This window comes from Hylobates moloch, unplaced genomic scaffold, assembly GCF_009828535.3.
Source record: "Hylobates moloch isolate HMO894 unplaced genomic scaffold, HMol_V3 SCAFFOLD_4, whole genome shotgun sequence".
Lineage (NCBI taxonomy): Eukaryota > Metazoa > Chordata > Mammalia > Primates > Hylobatidae > Hylobates > Hylobates moloch.
Genome location: NW_026652279.1, coordinates 33,989,840 through 34,012,450, shown reverse-complemented (window position 1 = coordinate 34,012,450; position 22,611 = coordinate 33,989,840). Strand labels below are relative to the sequence as shown.

Genomic DNA, 22,611 nt, shown 5'->3' with positions numbered 1-22,611 from the left:
AATTTTTTTTTGTATTTTTTTCTAGAGACAGGGTTTTGCCATGTTGCCCAGGCTGGTCTTGAACTCCTGGGCTCAAGTGATCCTCTTGCCTTGGCCTCCCAAAGTGCTGGGATTACTGCTGTGAGCCACTGTACTCAGTCCAATAAAAGTATTTTAAACTAGTGATTCTCCTAAAGCAATTAGTGATTTAACACATGTAACTTGGCTGCAGTCCCTGCAGTGACACAGGCCAGATTGTGTCATAATGTGGAAACAACAGGAGGCCTGTTGTCAATGGTACTGACATCCTACAACTAATAGCACAAACCAATGAGTTCATATTAAAATTTCTATTATTAACTAATTCTAACATTTATTGTAATTACTATACTACTTACCCTCGAAATATTTCAACATTTTAACCATCAATATGGTGCAGGGTGCATAATGGCTAAATATCGGATCTAGTCTATATGCTGAACTTAGTCCAGGGGCTGCCAGTTTTAGCTTCAAGCCAGAACTCCAGAAGAGATCATCAGTGGGTCCTGGAAGTGAAGACGGGTTGCATTTCAGACTCTGAATAAACAGTCAATGTCTTCTTTTTCCCCTTTTTGGTGGGGGATGGATATCAAGTGATGTCACACCTAGACCACTTCACTGAAGTTACCTGCCTGTTCCCAGTAGTCCTTTGAATTTTCCACCAGTGGGTTTGTATTCCAAAAAAAGACTTCCTGTCCTATCCAACTTTCTGAGGCAAGGATGTACAAAACCTGATTATCTGCTAGAAATGGGTGAGAATGGAAAAATCCAAATAGTTGACACCTAAATTAAAAGCAAAAAAGCATCTTGCCACATATGTACCTCCAAATTCTACCTGTCCTGGTCAAGGTTTAGCTCCATGAAACCTTGCCTGATCCCACAAGGCGTGCCCACCTCCTCCCTGCTAAATGCTCACAGCATTAAGTCTATTTCTGTTAGATGACATCATACCTACTGACTACAGATGCCTGAAAGTAAATTCCAACCCCCAGCCCCAGCATCCCTTGCCCTACCCGTTATCCCCCTTTCCCACACCGATCTTGGGCAATCACACCACCATGCCTTGCCCACAACAGTCTCCTCAACCTGTTCCCTCATTCCTTCTCGCCAGAATCTATCAAGGCTCGGCACAAAGGTACTCTCCCAGGAGGCCTTCCTGAATTCTTTTGGGAGGCAGACTATTTCCCGAGCTGCCCCGGCCCTTCTCCGGCCAAGTCTCTCCAGAAACTCATCCCATTCGGTCTCAGATGGAAGGGGTCCCACACCCACGACAAGTCTCCGGGTTTGCTTAATGACTCAAACAGCGAGGGTGCTCGGTAAGCCCCACCAGCCCGCGCCCTACTCAGTAGGTAATGACGGAGACCTACGAGGTGACGGGCGCCGCGGTCGACGCTGGGACAAGGTCCCTGCTCCAGGGAGCTTACGGTCTATTCACTAACGTCAAAGAGCAGTGAGTGCTGTTCCGTGTATGGGAGCCACCAGGGTCTCCGCCTGCCGGCACGGCCACGCACGCACTCGACGCTTCGCGCTTGCCTCAGTTTCTCCGTAGGGCCGCACCGCCCCGGTTTCCGGAGGCGTGACACACCCTCCCCGCGCGCTCTCGCGTTACCAAGTCTGCGCAGCCGCACACCCCCAGTCCCGGCGTGCCACGCGCGCCAGGCTCCTTCCCGACAGACCCCAGGAGCTCCGCTGCATGCCGGGGCTGGAGGTCTCGGCGTAAGCGGCTCGGCGCGGCGGCCGGCGGGCGCGCGTGGCAGGAAGCGGAAGCGACCTGAGGCCCGGCCCCGGCCCCGGCCCCGCCCCGCTCCGCGCCGTGCCGCTTGCCGCCGGGCCAGCACTGACGTGTCTCTCGGCGGAGTTGCTGCGCGGTGGAACACGCTGGGCCGCGGGCAGCGTCGCCTCACGCGGAGCAGAGCTGAGCCGAAGCGGGACCCGGAGCCCGAGCAGTCGCCGCCATGGCAAGTGAGTTCTGCAGGGCAGCCCTACTGAGGCCGGGACGGAACAGATCCCCCTTCCCCACACCCGTGCGGTCGGGCGCCCGCCGGTCAACCCTGACCGGCCCCCTGCAGAATGCAGCCCGTGCCCCCGGCCCTTCTCGAGTATCCCCACGAGTCCCGGGTGCGGCCGGCTCCCCTGGCCCCTGCTCTCACTCGTCCTGGGCAGAGGGCTTCCCTGGGTAGCGCGGAAGGTTACTTTGCTGTGTCCCAACTCTTCCTGTTTTGTTTCTCCCATCAAAGTCAAATTTCTGGAAGTCATCAAGCCCTTCTGTGTCATCCTGCCGGAAATTCAGAAGCCGGAGAGGAAGGTAAGTACCCCAAATCGCCAACAAAGAAGGTTTCAGGAAACTGTCTGGACTCTGGAAGTTTACAGTATGATTAAAAATGGCTTCAACACGGCAATGGAAACTCTCCTTTCTCTTCCCTTGGAGTGTAGTTGTGCTCTGTTATTCCGGAGAGCTGTCGAAAGGTGACCTGGTTGTGTGGAAATTTCCACTGAAATCACTGTGCTTTATTTGGAGCATCTTTGGTGGATGTTGCTCCGAGAACAAAGCCTCCGGTTGCCCTGTCCCAAAAATGGATCCGGGCCGTGAATGAATAAGGCCTCAGTTAGGATAGCAGATTGAGTTACCCTCCCTTTTTCACCTCCAACGGGAGCAGATCATGGGTTGGTTTTTTTTCCAGGAGATGCCCTTTGTATCCAGCTGCTAAAGGGAAGGGCTGTCACTTTAGTATTTACAAATTATTTTGTACCTTTTATGTAGGCTGTCACAATAGGGAGAATAAAGGCTATTCTTTTGTGAAGTCTGCTGCTTTTTACAGCTGGTGTATTAAAACAAGGAAAGATTAAATGTAGAGCTGTGTTGAATCAGAAATTGTGTGGAGTGAGTGTTGCCAGTGTAACTGCAGCTATCAAACAACGAAAAAAAGTTTTGTTAGGTTCCTAGGTTAGAGAGTGGGGAATAAAATGGTTGTGTCCTCACATTATTTTTCAAACTGTTGTTAAAGCATTCACATGGACACTTAGGTTCTTGGAATCCACTTTCATTTTTTTACTTAAAATAGTTTCATATAAATGCCCACGTGCTGCTTTTAATGGACGAATTTGTAAAGCTTTACCCCCTCAATTCCAGTGTAGCGAAGGAGTATGGCTCTGGAGACAGGCAAGCCTAGGTCCCACCCTTTACATAGCGTGTTAAGAGCTATGTGACCTTGGCCTTGTAACTCAGTGTGGTAGATGGAACAAAGGAAATATGTGCAAGGTATAGCAGTGGCTCAGGAAGGGATTAACTCTGGGAGACATGATGTCTTGTAGTGGTTTTGAAGGAGAAATAGAAGTCTCCTTGAAGGGATGGAAAGGTATTCCAAGTAAAAGGAGTATATAGTTTGCAAAGGCATTGGTGACAAGAGTGTAGCGTATTTGGGTGGGAGGTTATTAGATGTAGTTCCTATTGATAGAACATAATGGTAGGTGGGGAACAATAGGAGATGAATAACAAGGGCCAGACATGAGAATGTCACTTTGGAAGAAAGGAAGAGGACTAGAGTTGGTTTAGAGGCTTTTCGCATCAGAGGATGAACTGTGGTACTGAGCAAGAATGGATTTAGGGGCTACTAAGAAGCAGAGGAGACAGGACTTGGATAAAGAGCTTTTGGGGTTTTGATGTTAAATTTGATTGTAACCAGGAGAGAGGACTTGGTGATTAAAAAGGGAGTCTTGAAAAAATTATCTGCTCTTTGTTTCCCATCAAGATTCATTTCAGACAGGTTAGTCTGAAATGGCATTGCCTTCTCTTGGCCACTTTCTAATTTCTTAGTGTGGTGGGATGGTAGGTGGGAAGAGGAGCATTCTCAAGAGAAAAAGAATCCTGTGAATGCCCCCAGCTTTGGATGGAGTATCTGAACACTGATTCACACCACCCTTGTGTGGCCGTATGACTGTGTCCTACTTTGCCTGCATGTATAGTTAGAGGACTGTGTCTCCAGTTCTGGCCAGAGGGCCAGGAATGCTGACTCAGTGCCTGCCTAGAAGTGTTTTTAAAGAACACAGTTTTGTTCACTTAATACTGTCAGTCTCTCACAAGGTATTTCAACCTCAGAATCTTCCGTCTGTACAATAATTAATGTTTGTTAAGCCCTCTAAAGCCATTAATGTAATGTAGGCAGCAGGTACTAGTGAAGACACTCAGTTTCAGAGGCAGAAAACCTGGAAGAGTTCCCACCCTACTCTTTAGTAACAGAGGCTTTGGGTGGGAGGTCAGACCTTTCTAATGGTAAGTCATCTTTACAGTGATTCTTGTCACCTATGCAACCTATGTACCTGAGAAGGTGTGAAAATCCTTAAACGGATGTTACTAGTAGGTTAAACGTGCAACTCTCCTGCCCTTCCCCAGTATTGTTTATTACACTGTTTTACCCTTAATTCATAGAAAATACACTATTGAGCAATTCCAAATTACTTGACTCTAGAATAACAAGGTTTTGTGACTTAAACTCAAATGAAAAGTGGTTGCTCGTGTGTTTTACAAGTCATGTTCTATTGTGACATTCTTTGATCTTGAGTCTTAACTGTTAATGCTAATGGTTAAAAGCACAATTTGGGACTCAAACTCACTTTAGCATTGGGGTTTGGGACAAATTATTTAGCTCTTCTAAGGCTCAGTTGTAAAATAAAGGTAATGCTCTGTGGTGTGAGGTGAGCTGGGGTGATGCCTGTAGGTCCTTGCATTGTGCTCTGCAGAGGAAGTTACACAGTACATGGTACTTATGTTTGGTACATGGTTTAGCTTCTCTGCTGAACAGAGAAAAGGGTCTGGTTGGAGTCCATTTTTAGAGAAAGGGGTCTGATTGGAGTCCATTTTTATTAATTTGCTTTTCAAAGTAACTCCCTGCTTTAATTCATTCTCTTCTACTCTAGATTCAGTTTAAGGAGAAAGTGCTATGGACCGCTATCACCCTCTTTATCTTCTTAGTGTGCTGCCAGGTAAGCTCAGGCTTGTATTTCTTACTGGGGAGGAGGATAAAAGTGGCTGGAAACAGGAGTGCTGACTGTTTTGCTCTTTGCCTGTTCCCAGATTCCCCTGTTTGGGATCATGTCTTCAGATTCAGCTGACCCTTTCTATTGGATGAGAGTGATTCTAGCCTCTAACAGAGGTAGGACTCTGGCTCTCTCTGTCTTTTCTCTGTAGAGTGTGGGCTTATCTAGCTTCACTTAGTTAAATTATAGGCTTTGGCTTTGTATGGAACTTAGAGAGTGACTTGGAAAATAGAGTGAAGAATGTTAGTGTGCTGTGTTGAATAGCATTATTAAATGCTGAGTTCAGCACCAAGGCATACCATCATATTTGGAATTGTATTTGAATGTAGTACAAAACCTGTAACGACAAGATAAGTCTATGCTATAGAGAGAATAAAAAACATGGAAAAACTAGAATACTTTTTGAATACCTGAAATGATGACATTTCCATTGATAACATTATTCAGAATACGTAATTTGTTTTTCAGCTGTATCTTTTTCATATCTATAGGTTACACATAGTGTCAAAAAATATGTAACAGTGTTTTGTATCCTCTAACCAGTTACTTATGAGACTGGGGAGGATTCTGAATGTGTAGGTTGATACCGCATTTGATTAACTCATTTAAAAAATATAGTTCAATTCCAAATCATTTGGAAGTATAGCTCATTTTAACATAACGGGAAGTAGAGGCTTATTCACAACTAGATACAATTGTACAGGCTCCCTTTCCAGACTCTGGAAATTATTTGAGTGTTATCCTTTTTTTATTAACTGATGAAGAGACGAACATTTCTTATCTCTAAAACCAGAATGAATCTGTTTATGGTGAATTTAAATGCAGCAGTCTGTTTAGACACCATGTGACTTCCTAAACAGAATAAGCTGTTGCCTGGCAGGCTGAACAGAATGAATTGAATTATATACTAATCGTTGATATTTTGGGGTTCTCTAAATTAAATGCAGCTAGGAAACTGAAACACATTGGTTTTATATAAGGGGTACCCAGTCAAGTTTTGCTCATTCATTTTTAAAATAATGTACTACATTTCCAAGCTAATATTGACTGTTTGCTTCCCCGTTTCCTCAAGGCACATTGATGGAGCTGGGGATCTCTCCTATTGTCACGTCTGGCCTTATAATGCAACTCTTGGCTGGCGCCAAGATAATTGAAGTTGGTGACACCCCAAAAGACCGAGCTCTCTTCAACGGAGCCCAAAAGTGTAAGAAAGATTGTGAATAATCTGATGTCTATAGTTGGAAAATTTGAATTTGCTATAAGATTTTGGCATCAGTTTTAATTTTTTTATTTTTTTGAGATGGAGTCTTACTCTGTTGCCCAGGCTGGAGTGCAATGACGCAGTCTTGGCTCACTGCAATCTCTACCTCCCAGGTTCAAGCAGTTCTCCTGCCTCAGCTTCCCAAGTAGCTGGGATTACAGGCGCGTGCCACCACACCCAGCTAATTTTTGTATTTTTAGTGGAGACGGGGTTTCACTACGTGGGCCACGCTGGTCTTGAACTCCTGATCTTGTGGTCCACCCACCTTGGCCTCTCAAAGTGCTGGGATTATAGGCGTGAGCCACCATGCCCAGCCCAAACAGTTTTTTCTTTTGTGCTGTAACCTCCTTGGCCTGCCAACCCTGCAGGAGCTCCATGGTCTGTGTTAGCGTTGAGAGAGCACTTCTGGTAGAGCAGAGGTGCTAGGTGCTGGGTGCTGGGGATGGGCTGGGCAAGGCAGGGGAGAGTGTCTGGAGTGCCCCTGAGGCCTGTAATGGAGGGGAAGGATCAGAGCTTGGAGGTCTTAGCACCCTTGGCCACCATTTCATTATTACTTAGATGGAAGTAATGGCTACTTCAGAGCTGTCATAAGGATTAAATAATCACTGTCACAGTGCCTGGCACATAGTAGTTATTTGGCAAGTGTTTTATAAAAGAATTTAACTGACCGGGCGCGGTGGCTCACGCCTGTAATCCCAGCACTTTGGGAGGCTGAGGCAGGCAGATCATCTGAGGTCAGGAGTTCGAGACCAACCTGGCCAACATGGTGAAACCCCGTCTGTACTAAAAAATACAAAAATTAGCCAGGCGTGGTGGCAGGTGCCTTAATCCCAGCTCCTTGGGAGGCAGAGGCAGGAGAATTGTTTGAACCCAGGAGGCAGAGGTTGCAGTGAGCCGAGGTAAAGCCATTGCACTCAAACATGGGGGACAAGAGCAAGGCTTCTCTCAAAAACAAAAAAATAGAGTTTAACGGAAGAAAAGGTGATCCTGTTAGTCCAGCTGTATAATTTACCAGCTCTGTGATACGGGGAAAAGTTAGATGATAGCTCTTACGTTTCAGTTTCTTCGTCTGTAAAAATGGGGATAATAATGGTATTTGCCTCATATCTAATAATAAGTGTTACTAGTAACAATTACTAGTCATCAGAATTAGCCATATTTAGCCTCTGTTTGCTGAAAAACATTAATTAGGAAATGATATTTACAGTCTCCTACCCAGTCGTCTTTGCGTCTACACCAGCATGTTTTACAGATCTTAAATTAGTATGGTGAATAATTGAATGAGAAATACATCTATTTAAATTTGTCAGTTTTAGATAAAAATTAGGATTTTAAAATACACACATGTGGCTGGGTGCGGTGGCTCATACTTGTATCCCAGCACTTTGGGAGGCCAAGGCAGGATGATTGCTTGAGGCCAGGAGTTCGTGACTAGCCTGGGCAACACAGTGAGAGAGACCCCGTCTCTACAAAACAACAACAACAAATGAGCCAAGCGTGCACCTGTAGTTCTAGCTACTAGGGAGGCTGAGGTGGGAGGATCACTTAAGCCCAGGAGTTTGAGGCTGCTAGTGCACCACTGCACTCCAGCCGGGGCAACAGAGCCTGTCTCTTAAAACAAAACGAAAAACACGAAGAAAACAAAAAAAGTACAAGCACAAATTGGCTGTTTTCTCTTTGGTCTTGACAATGTTTTGAATGTTTTCCTGCATTAAGAACCAATTGTTGTGGAGCATTTTTTAAAAAGTCAAATAGGGACTGTATTTGATGGCCACTTTAAAGTACAATTTATTTTACATGACAGATTAAATAGGAAAACTGAAACTGAAGGCCAGACCATACTTAGAGGACCCATCTAGTACTGTGGAACTTGTTAAATGTGTCCATTCCCTTGTGCCTAACAGTGAAATAGAGTGAGTTGTAAGAAATTAAGACATCCTACAAAAAGGAAAGCTTTTGCCGGGCATGGCTCACGCCTGTAATCCCAGCACTTTGGGAGGCCGAGGCGGGTGGATCACGAGGTCAAGAGATGGAGACCATCCTGGCTGACACAGTGAAACCCTGTCTCCACTAAAACACAAAAAATTAGCTGGGTGTGGTGGCACATGCCTGTAATCCTAGCTACTCCAGAGGCTGAGGCAGGAAAATCGCTTGAACCTGGGAGGTGGAGGTTGCAGTGAGCCGAGATCACCCCACTGTACTCCAGCCTGGGGTGACAGAGACTCCATCTCAAAAAAAAAAAAGTGGGGGGGGGAAGCTTCTATTAGACCAAAATAACTTGGTATCTAAGGGAATGGGAAGAGTAACCAAACTGATAGTATGTGAGGTTTTCCTTTTAAAAGCACATTAAATAAAAACTTGAGAAGGGATCACGTTACCCCAAAGCTAATAATTCTGTCCTCTGGACCTAGACCTGGATGGTGAGCCTAGAGAGGTGGCCCAAATCTGTAGTTCAGCTCTGGAGCCATCCAGACCCCAAGTGCCTGACCTTGAGTTTGGGTGCTGCAGGTGTGACATCTCCAGATTGTGTCTCTGGATGCTGTCAGGAGTAGGTTCTACTCCCTGATTTTCTTTGAATAGAATAAATTTTCCAAGTTTCACTTTTACTCCTCCCATGATTAAAAAGCAAGTGAATCTAGGAAAAGGTAAAACTAAAGAACAAGTGTGCTTTTGTTAAAAGGCTTTTGATTCATCATGTACTTTGCTGATGTGATGGTTTAGCGCGTTCTCAGCCGAGCCCCTTGCAGGTAGTATCACTGCTCTTCATCTTTGTTCTCCCCCGTGCCTGGCATTGAGTGGGTGTTTCTTAATTGTTTCTTTTACTCTCTGTAGTGACCCACTTGGAAAACACTTCTTTCTTTCAATTCTAGTATTTGGCATGATCATTACTATCGGCCAGTCTATTGTGTATGTGATGACCGGGATGTATGGGGACCCTTCTGAAATGGGTGCTGGAATTTGCCTGCTAATCACCATTCAGGTAATTATTATGCTAACATCTCCCTCTGAGTAGCCCCTCACACTTACCTACAATTCTCACATAACGAATCTCAAGCACACCTAAAAGGAACTCCTACTGAAAGGAAGCAGAAGCTTAAGACTCTGTGTTAGCCCTCTGAATTCAGCAGAGAAAGGCTTTACTGACCACTGTCTGGGGCTGAGGATGTGATCTCACTCCGTCTTCAGCAATTGAGAGAACCCAATTACTGAAGGATGGAACCATGTCCACGAGGAGCAGTAACACAGTCTTGTATTTTTGAATTTTTACAGCTCTTTGTTGCTGGCTTAATTGTCCTACTTTTGGATGAACTCCTGCAAAAAGGATATGGCCTTGGCTCTGGTATCTCTCTCTTCATTGCAACAAACATCTGTGAAACCATCGTATGGAAGGCATTCAGCCCCACCACTGTCAACACTGGCCGAGGTAAGGGCCCTGCGCTCCCCTGGTGGCGACAGCTTTCAGCAAAAACGATTGAGCAATGCAAAGCAGAAGACAAAAATCCCCCTATTCCACAGAAAAATGTCAGTTTTAGGTTTACCTCTTCTGATTTTGGGGTCCATCTGCAATAGGCTTATAATTATAATGATACCTAACTTGCACTTTTCACATAAAAATATCTCCTGGACGTTCGGCATGTCAGAATACACAATGCTGCCTCACTTTTCTTAGCACAGTATAAGCTTATATTGCAATGATAAAGCAACGTTAAGTCATTTCCAGGTTTTTTTATTGTTAACATTGAAACCATGACCGTCCTCATATGTTCATCTTTGTATATTTTGGCAGCTGCTCTCAGTGAATAAGTTTCTAAAAATGAAATTCCTAAACCAAAGCACTTGGTCATGCAAGGGGCAGCATTCTGAAAAAGGCCTGAACTTGGAGCTTAGCACCTGCGTTCAAATCCTGGCTATTCCTGTTAGTCGTACATATGTGGCTTTGGGCAGATTCCTGCACCACTGAATCTTGGTTACCAGGATGCAGTGAGAAGCAACATGAAATTACGTGATGCCTGGCTCCTGGTAGATGCATATCAAATATTAGCATGCTGTGCTACATCCACCAAGTACCGTGGAAATCTTGTAACAGCATGTTTTTAATAAAAAGTTCAAAACATACAAGGGAAGCCTTAGAGAGTGTGACTTATTAGGGAAAGGAAATAAACATTTTTTGACACTAAATATCTTCTTCACTGAGGAGCATTCCAGGAGAAATAATCATGCATATTTGAGAGTTTTCTTTTAATTGAATGTTGGAAACAGAGTCCTTGGCCTCCAGAGACCATATTATCTCATTAATGAGACAGAAAACTGGTCCCCAGACAAGTGAAGGCTGCATGTGCCTAACAGATTACAAAGGACAGTGGAGCTTGAGGTAGGGAACCATAGAGAAGAGTGGGCAAGATCACATTTGATGCTTCCTTGAGTACTTTGTATAAATTTAGGAAATCCAAGGTAAATTGGGAGAAGCAGGTCCGGAAGGCAAAGTTTGACAGGATGTGAAAAGGCAGGAGGGGGAAGGCATTATAGGAGTTCAGGTATTTGTCAAGACCATGATGGTGACTGGCCTTTGGGGAGCACCTGAGTGGGAAAGAAGTGAAGTCAGAGGGGAGCCCCTGGTGGTGTAGCAGCCCAGTAGTAGCTGCCAGAAGCTCATGTTCCATTCTGCAGCAGGGCATTGAGTAATGGGAGCCAGAGTTTGGAAGGAGTGATTTGCTTTGCACTGAAAGGCAGAGAGAGCAGCTAGGTGTGTACAGCAGTAATCCAGCCCCAACCAAGCCATCCTACAGGAGAGCATTGTGTGAGGGCATTTGGAGGAAGCAAGTTAAGAGAGGGGACCAGAGAGGCACTTTCAAGGTGGGGGAAAACTAAGAAGCAAAGGTGGGTTTGTCTGGCCTTGAAGTCAATGTGTCTAAATGTCAGTTGCTCATGTTTGGGACCCGGCTGACACGAGATGCATTCAGGAAGGGCTGTGCCCCATGGCCTGCATGTGGGCAGTGAGTGGTGCTAGAGGGAGAGCCTAGGGAGCGGCAGGGAGAGCCACACAGAGGGCACAGCTGGGACGGCAGCTTTGCAGCTGTGCCTGGAGGTGTTGCAGTTTGGCTTGGGACGGGGGAGGCTGTTGAATGAGATTCTACAGGCAGAGAGAGTAATCACTGCTGCTTCCCTGGGCATCAGGAACAATCCAGAACTGGGAATTAGTCCCAAATTCGAAACCGTGGGGAAACAGGCCGGCCTCGTCACACAGGACCAAAAGGTGGAAAGGATGGGAACTGACGAAAGACCACCACAGGGTGAGATGAGGACATGATGGCCAGTTAGGACATGGTGTCTCTTTCACAGAAGCCACAGCAGAGGAGGTCAGTGGTCACATTGGTTAGATGGTCTGCCTAACATGTCATCTCTGAATGGTCCAGGAAGATGTAGCAGGTGGTCCTAGCTATCACGTGTTAGAAACTTGGGAACAGTGCTTTTGAGTTCTTTAGTTTCACCTTTTCCTAGATTCACTTGCTTTTTAGTCATGGGAGGAGTAAAAGTGAAACTTGGAAGATTTGTTCTATGAAAGGAAAATCAGGGAGCAGAACCTACTCCTGACAGCATCCAGAGACACAATCTGGAGATGTCACACCTGCAGCACCCAAACTCTGTCAGGACTTGGGGTCTGGATGGCTCATGAGCTGAACTACAGATTTGGGCCACCTCTCTAGGCTCACCATCCAGGTCTGGGTCCAGAGGACAGAATTAATTAGCTTTGGGGTAAAGTGATCCCTTCTCGAGTTTTTATTTAATGTGCTTTTAAAAGGAAAACCCCACATACTATCAGTTTGGTTACTCTTCCCATTCCCTTAGCTACCAAGCTATTTTGGTTGAATAGAAGAAGCTTTCCTTTTTGTAGGATGTCTTAATTTCTTACAACTCACTCTATTTCACTGTTAGGCATAAGGGAATGGACACATTTGACAAGTTCCACAGTACTAGATGGGTCCTCTAAGTACGGTCTGGCCTTCAGTTTCAGTTTTCCTATTTAATCTGTCATGTAAAATAAATTGTACTCCAAAGTGGCCATCAAATACAGTCCCTATTTGACTTTTTTTGTTGTTGAGACGGAGTCTTGCTGTGTCACCCAGGCTGGAGTGCAGTGGCGCCATCTTGGCTCACTGCAACCTCCGCCTCCCGGGTTCAAGCAGTTCTCTGCCTCAGCCTCCTGAGTATGGGATTACAGGCACCCACCACCATGTTCGGCTAATTTTTTTGTATTTTTAGTAGAGACGGGTTTCACCATCTTGGCCAGGCTGGTCTTGAACTCCTGACCTTGTGATCCGCCCACCTCAGCCTCCCAAAGTGCTGGGATTACAGGCGTGAGCCACCGCGCCCGACTCCTATTTGACTTTTTTAAAAGTGCCCCTCAGAGTACCGATACCATGACCCCACACTGCCCACAGAGACCCTGTTTCTGGAAGTAATGCCAGCTTCCTGCCAGTAGAAGCAGCGTGAGTTGCCAGGCTTCCATTATGGGATGGTTATGCCGTCCTGGAACGGCAGAGGTTATCACTTGTTTGTTTCGCTTTTTAGTTTTTTAACTTAAGTAAATTTCTTGCTAATGTCTAAATCTTAGGCCTTAGTAATGCGCCACACTCCCCGCCTTCCTCTCACTTGTTACTCACTTGTTGTCTGGTTCTCAGATTGGGTCCCCTTCCCGTATCCATCAGTCCCTCCGTAAGCTCACTCCACCCCTAGGCCTGCCTCCCTCAGGAGCTTCTCCTGGCAGGGTGTGATTTGGATAGGACCACATGGTGGACACAAGCACATCCTCTGTACTTGTATCCTTGGTGTGAGAAGCAGAGAGCTGGAGCCTCCCCACTCACCAGCCAGGGGCAGCCTGCACTTCAGAGCTGTTGAATGGGTACTTGTAATTCTCAGGATTTTCCAGGAAAGTAGATTTGCCAGCTCTGAGCCCCCTCTTCAGTGGATGACCCCTTTCAGCTAGAGTTCAGCAGAAACTCTAGCTTTTATTTTTATAAATTATCTTTTTTTTATTTTTTATTTTTATAAATTATCATCGTTCCACACCTCTGTTTCATGTGCCTAAGAAATGAGACCAGTTAATTTTAACAAGTGGAATAGTGGTTGGGGGCTGTGGCTCACACCTGTAATCCCAACACTTTGGGAGGGTGAGGCGGGAGGATTGCTTGAGGTCAGGAGTTTGAGACCAGACTGGGTAACATAGTGAGACCCCAACTGTACAAAAATAAAAAATTAGCCAGGCGTGGTAGCACGCCTGTAGTCCCAGCTATTCGGAAGTCTGAGATAGGAGGATCACTTGAGCCCAGGAGGAAAAGGTTGAGGCTGCAGTGAGCTGCGTCCACTCCAGCCTAGGCAACCGAGAGAGAGAGAGACCCTATCTAAAATAACAAAAACAAACCAGAATAGCCCGTTTCTGTAGTTTGAATTCTCTATAGAAGAGAAGTGAGGGATGAGAAGAATACATGCTGTATCCCTGTGGCTATGGGCACCATGAGTCTAATAACTTGTTTGTTTTCCTCTTTTTATTTTGTCTGCTAAGAAGGCTAGAAGCAAATTGAGTTGCCTGTTTGTTCCTTCACATGTGTCTCCTCCTTTGCCAACAGGAATGGAATTTGAAGGTGCTATCATCGCACTCTTCCATCTGCTGGCCACACGTACAGACAAGGTCCGAGCCCTTCGGGAGGCGTTCTACCGCCAGAATCTTCCCAACCTCATGAATCTCATCGCCACCATCTTTGTCTTTGCAGTGGTCATCTATTTCCAGGTGCGTCCAGATCCAACCCCAGGGAGTTTCCGTGGTCTGTGGGGTGCACTGTCATCGTATTGTGTTGAAATGATGAGATGGTATTTGAAGGCAGCAGGTTTCCAGATGAGCTGGACAAGCACATTCATTGAGTCATGGGACCTGCCATTAACGAAACAAAATTAAGGCAGTTCTAACATTTGTGAAATCATGTTCGTTTGGGTTGGGCCTATCGACAGGTAAGAAGATACATTTTTAAGTTCTTAGTTCAAGAGAAGCAAAAAGTACTCTAGCTCTGAATCCTCATTGCTGTCTTATAGAAAGTTTGTAGGATATTTATAGGTAACTTCTGCATCTCGGGAAAGGCCTATCTCTTGAGGTGTCTTACCTTTAAAAGTATTCCATCTCTTAAACTTGCTTCTGAGTAAGAGACCTGAACTGCCAGTTGTTTTCCTGTAATTGGATTGATGTTTGTATTTTTTGATGGTCCACTTTGAATTTTGGTGTTTATTAAAAAGAAGGGACAGAGATGAAAGGCAGTTTGATGTTTGTGAAAGGTATTTATACCAGCTACATGCTTTTCCTGTTCCTTCTGCTGAGACAGCCAGATTCCTGCTTAATAAAAAGCTAACTCTTTAGGGGCTTTGCCAGAATTTGCAGTCAGATCATTAAGAATTTAATTTTTTTTTTTTTTTTTTGAGACAGAGTCTCGCTCTGTTGCCCAGGCTGGAGTGCAGTGGCACGATCTCGACTCACTGCAACCTCCGCCTCCCAGGTTCAAGCGATTCTCCTGCCTCAGCCTCCCGAATAGGTGGGATTACAGGTGCCTGCCACCACACCCGGCTAATTTTTTTTTTATTTTTAGTATAGACAGGGTTTCACCGTGTTAGCCAGGATGGTCTCAATCTCCTGACCTCGTGATCCGCCTGCCTCCGCATCCCAAAGCGCTGGGATTACAGGCGTGAGCCACCGCACCTGGCCTTAAATATTTAATTTTTAAATCCTGTGTTCCGAGCCTTGTTACAGGTACTGGGAGCTCACAAAAATAAACCCTTTCTAGTCTCCAAGGGTTTCAGAGGGAGAAGTTGTATTCCTAGAAAAGTTTAGCTTTTCTGTTTATGATTAAAAACACCGTAAGGAACTATTGTAAGGTGTGAGGCCACTGCTGTAGTGGCCCTGCCTCAGAGCCAGTGTAAAAGCTCAGGAAACATCACCAGCTAGAGAGAAGCGCCCTTGGGATTTGGGTGTGTGGCCTCCAGGCTTTTCTCCATATTCCACACAGATGTGGATGTAATGTGATAGGCTCTGTCTTTTGGGAAAAAAAAAGTGGGGGTGGGGATGATTCCACCGTGCTTGCTTTCATGTTTTATTTTGTGTGAGACAGGGTCTCGTTGTGTTGCTCAGGCTGGAATGCAGTGGCATGATCTCGGCTCATTGCAGCCTAGACCTTCCAGGCTCAAGTGATTGTCCCACCTCAGCCTCCTGAGTAGCTGGGACTACAGGCGCACACCACCACACCTGGCCAGTTTTGTTTATTTTTTGTAGAGACAGAGTCTCACTGTGTTGCCCAGGCTGGTATCGAACTTCTGGGCTCAAGCAATTCTCCCACCTCGGCCTCCCAAAGTGCTGGGATTACAGGTGTAAGTCACCATGCCTAGCCTTCAGTGTATTTTTAAACCAGCTTTTCTGGGCCCCTTCTGGATGTGCCCCCAAGTGCAGGAGTGCAGTGGTGGGTAAGGAGTGGGCACGAGCTCTCAGAACTGGGAGCCCCGGAACCAGCACACAGGATTTCCTCCCTTTTGGCCCACTGGATAGTCCCCGGCTGGGCTGTGCTTCTGTGCAGGAGGCTGGAATGAGGCAGTGAAGGGGATTTGCTTCTGTTTGGCTTCTCAGGGCTTCCGAGTGGACCTGCCAATCAAGTCGGCCCGCTACCGCGGCCAGTACAACACCTATCCCATCAAGCTCTTCTATACGTCCAACATCCCCATCATCCTGCAGTCTGCCCTGGTGTCCAACCTTTATGTCATCTCCCAAATGCTCTCAGCTCGCTTCAGTGGCAACTTGCTGGTCAGCCTGCTGGGCACCTGGTCGGTAAGTAGGCTCTTTGAAGATGAGCTAGCAATGCAGCTAGTTGCAGTGGTTTCTATTAGTGTCTTGCTCATGAACAGATATCTCATCCAAAGATATTTTCCATTGTGCCTTTTACAAATTCAGCACATTAAATTATCTTTTCAGTAAAAAAATTGTACTGTGGGCACCGAGTAAAATTGCATTCTTTCATCTGCTCAGAACTGTTTTTGCCTTGATGCTAAAGTAAAATGAAGGAGCACTCACACGCGTTTGGTTTCTTCTTCCCCAGGATACGTCTTCTGGGGGCCCAGCACGTGCTTATCCAGTTGGTGGCCTTTGCTATTACCTGTCCCCTCCAGAATCTTTTGGCTCCGTGTTAGAAGACCCAGTCCATGCAGTTGTATACATAGTGTTCATGCTGGGCTCCTGTGCATTCTTCTCCAAAACGTGGATTGAGGTCTCAGGTTCCTCTGCCAAAGATGTAAGTAGAAGCAAAACTTTCTGGAAGGGTGATGAAAGTGTGACTGGTATAAGGGGTGTGGACTTGTCACCTCATCATAAATAATGGTCTGTGACACATGCAGATAGATCGTCCTCCTTTAGGGAGCAGTTCAGAAGCTTTAAGGGCTGACAGATGGAGTCCAGCAGTAGATCAGCTGTGGGTATGAGTATCTGAATCCACACTGTAAAGTTAGACTTTGTCATATGACTTCTTTGCAGCAGTTTTAAAGTTCTCTGTATGAATATTGTCAGTGCTGGAAGAGGCGATCTGTAACTGTTTGGTACCACTTGGAATGCCTCTTTCCCCTTCAACCTCCAATTCCAACTTCTCCCCTGTGGGCACCCTGCAGGTTGCAAAGCAGCTGAAGGAGCAGCAGATGGTGATGAGAGGACACCGAGAGACCTCCATGGTCCATGAACTCAATCGGTGAGTGGCGGCCACAGGTCCCCAACCTCCCATCTGTGGACATGTGTTGTTTCTTTCCACGCGGGGCATCCTGATAGGCCCTAGCACTTACTGGATCACTAAATCTTATCTTTGGATTACAGGACAGAATTAAATGTTAAATATTTATAAACTTACTAAGTGCTGGACACTGGAGACGTAAAAATAAACACAGCCCCTTTCCTCCAGAGGTAGTCACTGGGTAAGGAGGTGGAAGCATGTGGCTAGGCGGGTAGGAGACAGTGCGGTAAGGGTTCTGAGAGCAGCAGCTGTAAGCGGCAGCAGGACCCTCACCCTGGCTCATGCCGGTGGGGTGCTGAAGAGAGCGCCCTGGAGGAGGGTCACTCTGAGCTCAGAGCAGGCAGGTCCTGGCATCTGAGTGCATTTGGGGGCCTGCGGTGGCGGTAAGGCTAGAGAGGCTGGCAGTGGCTGGGCATGGAAGGGGTTGATGTGCATTTGAAGCAGGGCAGAAGGGATGGAGTCTGCAGTCTCTTAGGAAGGTCAGTGCTAATACACGAAACCACGCTAGAGAGGGAGAGGGGGAGGCCACATACCTGCCAGGCTGTGGCGAGAGTTTGGGCCAGAGGTGATGGTGCCAGATACAGCCGTCCCCTTGGGGATGGAGCAGTTAGGTAAGGAAGGGCAAAGTACAGGTGACCTTAGATGCTGCCACAGCATTCTTCAGTCTGCACAGTCCTCATTACAACTACTCATCTCTTCCATCGTCACTCAGAAGCAGCCACAGACACAGACAAATGAGCATGGCCATGTTCCTACAAAGCTGGCTACAAAGTCAGCTGCAGACCAGGTTGTCCTATGGGCCTTACCTAAAGGAAGCAACCACAGGAAAAGCCAGAATTGGAAACTTCAGATCATTTTCTAATCCCTAGCAGGGATGGTAGGCAATTTAGTTCATTCTCTTAATATTAAGCTGCTGGATTGACAGCACTGTGCAGTAGAAATAGAATTCAAGTCACATGTAGTTTTTTAAATTTCTAGAAGTCACATTAAAAAAGTAAAAAGAAACAGGTGAAATTAATTTTAATATATTTAATCTAACCTAGTATATCCAAAGTATAATTTCAACATTATAATTAATGTAAGAAAAACCATGATGAAATATTTTATATCCTTGTCTTCAAATCTTCAAAATCTCGTGTGACATCTCAGTTTGGTCTAGTCACAGTCCCCTGGCCACGTGTGGCCACTGCCTGGACAGCAGCGCCTTGGCCTAGAGCGCTAGCATGTTAGTAGATGACTGACTTTCTAGGAGACAGCAGAGGGGCCTTTGAGGCATTAGGTCCCAAAGTCTCAGGTGAGCCTGTTGGCCGCCTGGCTCACGGGGAGCTCTGTGGGTGTCCGGGAGCTGACTGTGTCCCCTCCCCCAGGTACATCCCCACAGCCGCGGCCTTCGGTGGGCTGTGCATCGGGGCTCTCTCGGTCCTGGCTGACTTCCTGGGCGCCATTGGGTCCGGAACCGGGATCCTGCTCGCAGTCACCATCATCTACCAGTACTTTGAGATCTTCGTTAAGGAGCAGAGCGAGGTCGGCAGCATGGGGGCCCTGCTCTTCTGAGCCCGTCTCCCGGACAGGTTGAGGAAGCTGCTCCAGAAGCGCCTCAGAAGGGGAGCTCTCATCATGGCGCGTGCTGCTGTGGCATATGGACTTTTGTTTAATAATGTTTCTGAATTTCGTATTCTTTCATTCCACTGTGTAAAGTGCTAGACATTTTCCAATTTAAAATTTTGCTTTTTATCCTGGCATTGGCAAAAAGAACTGTGAAAGTGAAATTTTATTCAGTCAACTGCCAGAGAAGTGGGAATGGTATAGGATTGTCCCCAAGTGTCCATGTAACTTTTGTTTTAATCTTTGCACCTTCTCAGTGCCGTATGCGGCTGCAGCAGTCTCACCTGTTTCCCCACAAAGGGAATTTCTCACTCTGGTTGGAAGCACAAACACTGAAATGTCTGCATTTCATTTTGGCAGTAGGGTGTGAAGCTGGGAGCAGATCATGTATTTCCCGGAGACGTGGGACCTTGCTGGCATGTCTCCTTCACAATCAGGCGTGGGAATATCTGGCTTAGGACTGTTTCTCTCTAAGACACCATTGTTTTCCCTTATTTTAAAAGTGATTTTTTTGACGACAGACTTCTTCCAAAAGAGAGGGATGGCTTTCCCAGAAGACGTTCCTGGCCATCTGGATTTGTCTGTGCACCTATTGGCTCTTCTAGCTGACTCTTCTGGTTGGGCTGAGTCTGCCTGTTTCTGCTAGCTCCGTGTTTAGTCCACTTGGGTCATCAGCTCTGCCAAGCTGAGCCTGGCCAAGCTAGGTGGACAGACCCTTGCAGTGATGTCCATTTGTCCAGATTCTGCCAGTCATCACTGGACACATCTTGCAGCTGCCCTAGCAAGGGGAGACATTGTGGTGGCTATCAGACATGGACAGAAACTGACTTAGTGCTCACAAGCCCCTACACCTTCTGGGCTGAAGATCACCCAGCTATGTTCAGAGTTTTCTTACTGTGCTTAGGACTGCACACAAGTGAGCAGATGCCATCGACTTCCTTTCTGTGTCGCCAGTGTCGTCAGCAGAGAGAGGACAGCACAGGCTCAAGGTCGGTAGTGAAGTCAGGTTCGGGGTGCATGGGCTGTGGTGGTGTTGATCAGTTGCTCCGGTGTTTGAAATAAGAAGATTCGTGTTTATGTTTGGAATAAGTTCTGTTTGTGCTGACAGGTGGCCTAGGTCCTGGAGATGAGCACCCTCTCTCTGGCCTTTAGGGAGTCCCCTCTTAGGACAGGCACTGCCCAGCAGGAAGGGCAGCAGAGTTGGGTGCTAAGATCCTGAGGAGCTCGAGGTTTCGAGCTGGCTTTAGACATTGGTGGGGACCAAGGATGTTTTGCAGGATGCCCTGATCCTAAGAAGGGGGCCTGGGGGGTGCGTGCAGCCTGTCGGGGAGACCCCACACTGGCAGTGGGCACACAGCAGCCTGCAAAGCACAGGGCCACCGCCACAACCCGGCAGAGGGGCACACTCTGTCTAGAGACCTCACTGGCAGTGCTAGCCAGGAAACAGTGACCAAGGGGCAAGAAGGGACTTGCCTAAAGCCACCCAGCAGCTCAGCAGCAGAACCAAGATGGGCCCTAGGCTCCTCCATATGGCCCAGGGCTTACCACCCTATCACATGTGGCCTTGTCTAGACCCAGTCCTGAGCAGGGGAGAGGCTCTTGAGACCTGATGCCCTCCTACCCAAGTGGTTCTCCCACTGCCCTGTCCGCTCTGCTGCTACAGAGGGGCAGGGCCTCCCCCAGCCCACGCTTAGGAATGCTTGGCCTCTGGCAGGCAGGCAGCTGTACCCAAGCTGGTGGGCTGGGGGCTGGAGGGCGCCAGGCCTCAGGAGGAGCCCCATAGTCCTGCCTGCAGCCTGTAACCATCGGCTGGGCCCTGCAAGGCCCACGCTCACGCCCTGTGGGTGATGGTCAACGGTGGGTGGGTGGGGACTGACCCCAGCTTCCAGGGGACTGTCACTGTGGACGCCAAAATGGCATAACTGAGATAAGGTGAATAAGTGACAAATAAAGCCAATTTTTTACAAGGTACTTGGTCATGTTCTCTTAATTTTAAATTAGATTTTATTCCCAAAAAGGCCAGTGAGGCGCAAAGCTTGATTGCAACTTTGTGTGTGTCAAAGGCTTGGCTGGGGCACTCAGGCATTTTGCCTGGAAAAGTTCCCTTCTGATGATCGTGTCAACCTGGTGCTCACATTTGTGATAAAGTGATATGGTTGCTGGGCCACATGTGGAGCTGCTGCAGGGCTTTGCCCATGAGGCAGAGTGCACTGGCTGTCCCGTGAGAATGCAGAGGCCTCCGCTGAGCCAGGGTGCCTGCCACCCCGTGGAAGAGTGGGAACCTTCTAGCAGGAGCCTAGGGCCCCATAACTTGAAGCCCTTCGAGCCTCAGCTCCAGTACCCAGCTGGTGATTGGAGAAGTCTTAACTTGGTTGTGAGGCTGGCCTCAGACCCGACCTGTAGCCAAGCCAGAAGGACCCAGTGTTGTGTGGGTGGGAGTAGCAGGCTTGTGGCTGCTCCCCTAGAACGTGTCTAGAAGTCTTTCTGTTTCCACACCAAGCCCCCAGTGGTAGGCCACATTTCCACTCTCCCCAGTCCTGGACAGGGCCTCACCCCAAACCTGCCATCCCCACCACCCGGGCCTGGTGCTTCCTCAGAACTTGAGGGGCAGGTGGGCGGGCAGCCCCAGGGCAGGCCTGACCAGGGCTGTGGGAGGTCGTTACTCCTTAACTGGGCTCCAGCCTCAGTATTTCCTTGTAGTCTTAAACCTTGTCTTGGAAACTGATTTCCAAGGGGAGTTGGATCAGAGCAGGATGGTCCCTCTGAGGCCACCTGATGGACAGTTGTGGGCCTGGCCTTACAGAAGCCACGCCTCAGCACTGTGTTTTCAGACTGCCAGGACACATGTGCAGCCAGGTCTGCCCCGCGCTCCCTCTGCACCTGCTGGCCCCAGGGCTCAGGGAAGCCCTGGACAGGAGCACAGCACGTGGCCTCAGGCTCCAGACCAGCCAGGTGCTGTGAATTGCTGAGGCAGGCAGGGTGCTTGCCAATATAGATATGTTAGAAAACTCGCTGCCCCAGGGGAGCAGTAGGCCATCTCTCGTGCCTCAGGTATTTGGCTGCACCTGTGGCCGTGGCCCCTCTCGCCTGAGAGCAAACGGAGCCCACATTCCAGCAGCCACGCATGCTTCGAGATGGCAGGCCCTGGTGTCTCTCCATCTGGCTCCTCCTCGTGCACAGGGAACTAATGCACAGTGGTGGGGGGTAAGGCTTACTCTTCTTTTTCCCTTGGGGCAGGCACTGTCCCAGCCACTTCCTACATGTGCTCTCACTTCACCCCACTAGAGGCCCAGGAGGAAAGAAGTCTGTCCATTTTACAGGTGAAGAAACTGAGGCCCAGGGAAATAAGAGTGTGGCCAAAAGTCACTTAGCTCCTGAGCCAGGACAAAAAGCCTAAGGCTGACTTCCTACTCCAAGTCCCTGTCTGGCTGCTGGTCCTGCCTGCAGGTACTTCTGCTGGGACCTAGCTGGGGCAGGGAATGAGGGGTCTAGGGAAACAGGCCCCACCCCCGGAGCTTCCCCTTGCTGCCCTTGGCTCAGGGGCAGCACCCCCTTTAACTGGCACTCTGCTCCCTCTGTGGTGCTGCTTTACCACCACGTCCCTGGACCTGCTGATGCCCCACCCCATACCCTGCCCCCAGCCTGCTCCTGCTGAAGCCAGGCCAGCATGAAATCCTCAGGAAGGCTGGGGTGAGCCTCCCATCTCATTCCTGAGGAGTCTGAGCCCCATGGCCTGGGGAAGAGCAACAGATTCCTGACGAGAGCCAGGGGATGGGCATGTGGCACCGTCTGAGAGTCAGCAAAAGCCCCAACCTGAACTTCAGCACCCACCAATGCCTGGTTCTGGAGAGCCAGGTGTGTCCCCAAGTGGTAATGCCCACCTCACTCCCC

General features: G+C 47.9%; 1 protein-coding gene and 1 long non-coding RNA gene across 9 annotated transcripts in view; one reads left to right on the top strand and one right to left on the bottom strand.

The window, feature by feature from the left end:
* LOC131383224 (uncharacterized) overlaps window positions 1-1,754 on the bottom strand; it is a 146,562-nt gene extending 144,808 nt beyond the window's left edge. For all 8 annotated transcript variants that reach the window (XR_009213085.1, XR_009213083.1, XR_009213084.1 and 5 more), the window contains exons 1-2: window positions 1,386-1,754; window positions 378-524 (exon numbers count right to left, since the gene is read on the bottom strand). This is a non-coding gene — a long non-coding RNA (uncharacterized LOC131383224). The remainder of the gene's footprint in view (window positions 1-377; window positions 525-1,385) is intronic.
* Window positions 1,755-1,767: 13 nt separating this feature from the next.
* Window positions 1,768-20,689, top strand: SEC61A1 (SEC61 translocon subunit alpha 1). Its single transcript, XM_032149875.2, has 12 exons — window positions 1,768-1,980; window positions 2,256-2,323; window positions 4,933-4,998; window positions 5,090-5,168; window positions 6,125-6,256; window positions 9,184-9,293; window positions 9,584-9,737; window positions 13,939-14,099; window positions 15,972-16,169; window positions 16,438-16,629; window positions 17,000-17,076; window positions 18,483-20,689. Exons 1-12 carry the CDS (start codon window positions 1,974-1,976, stop codon window positions 18,667-18,669), a joined length of 1,431 nt encoding a protein of 476 aa, XP_032005766.1. The 5' UTR covers window positions 1,768-1,973; the 3' UTR covers window positions 18,670-20,689.
* Window positions 20,690-22,611: the final 1,922 nt, after the last annotated feature.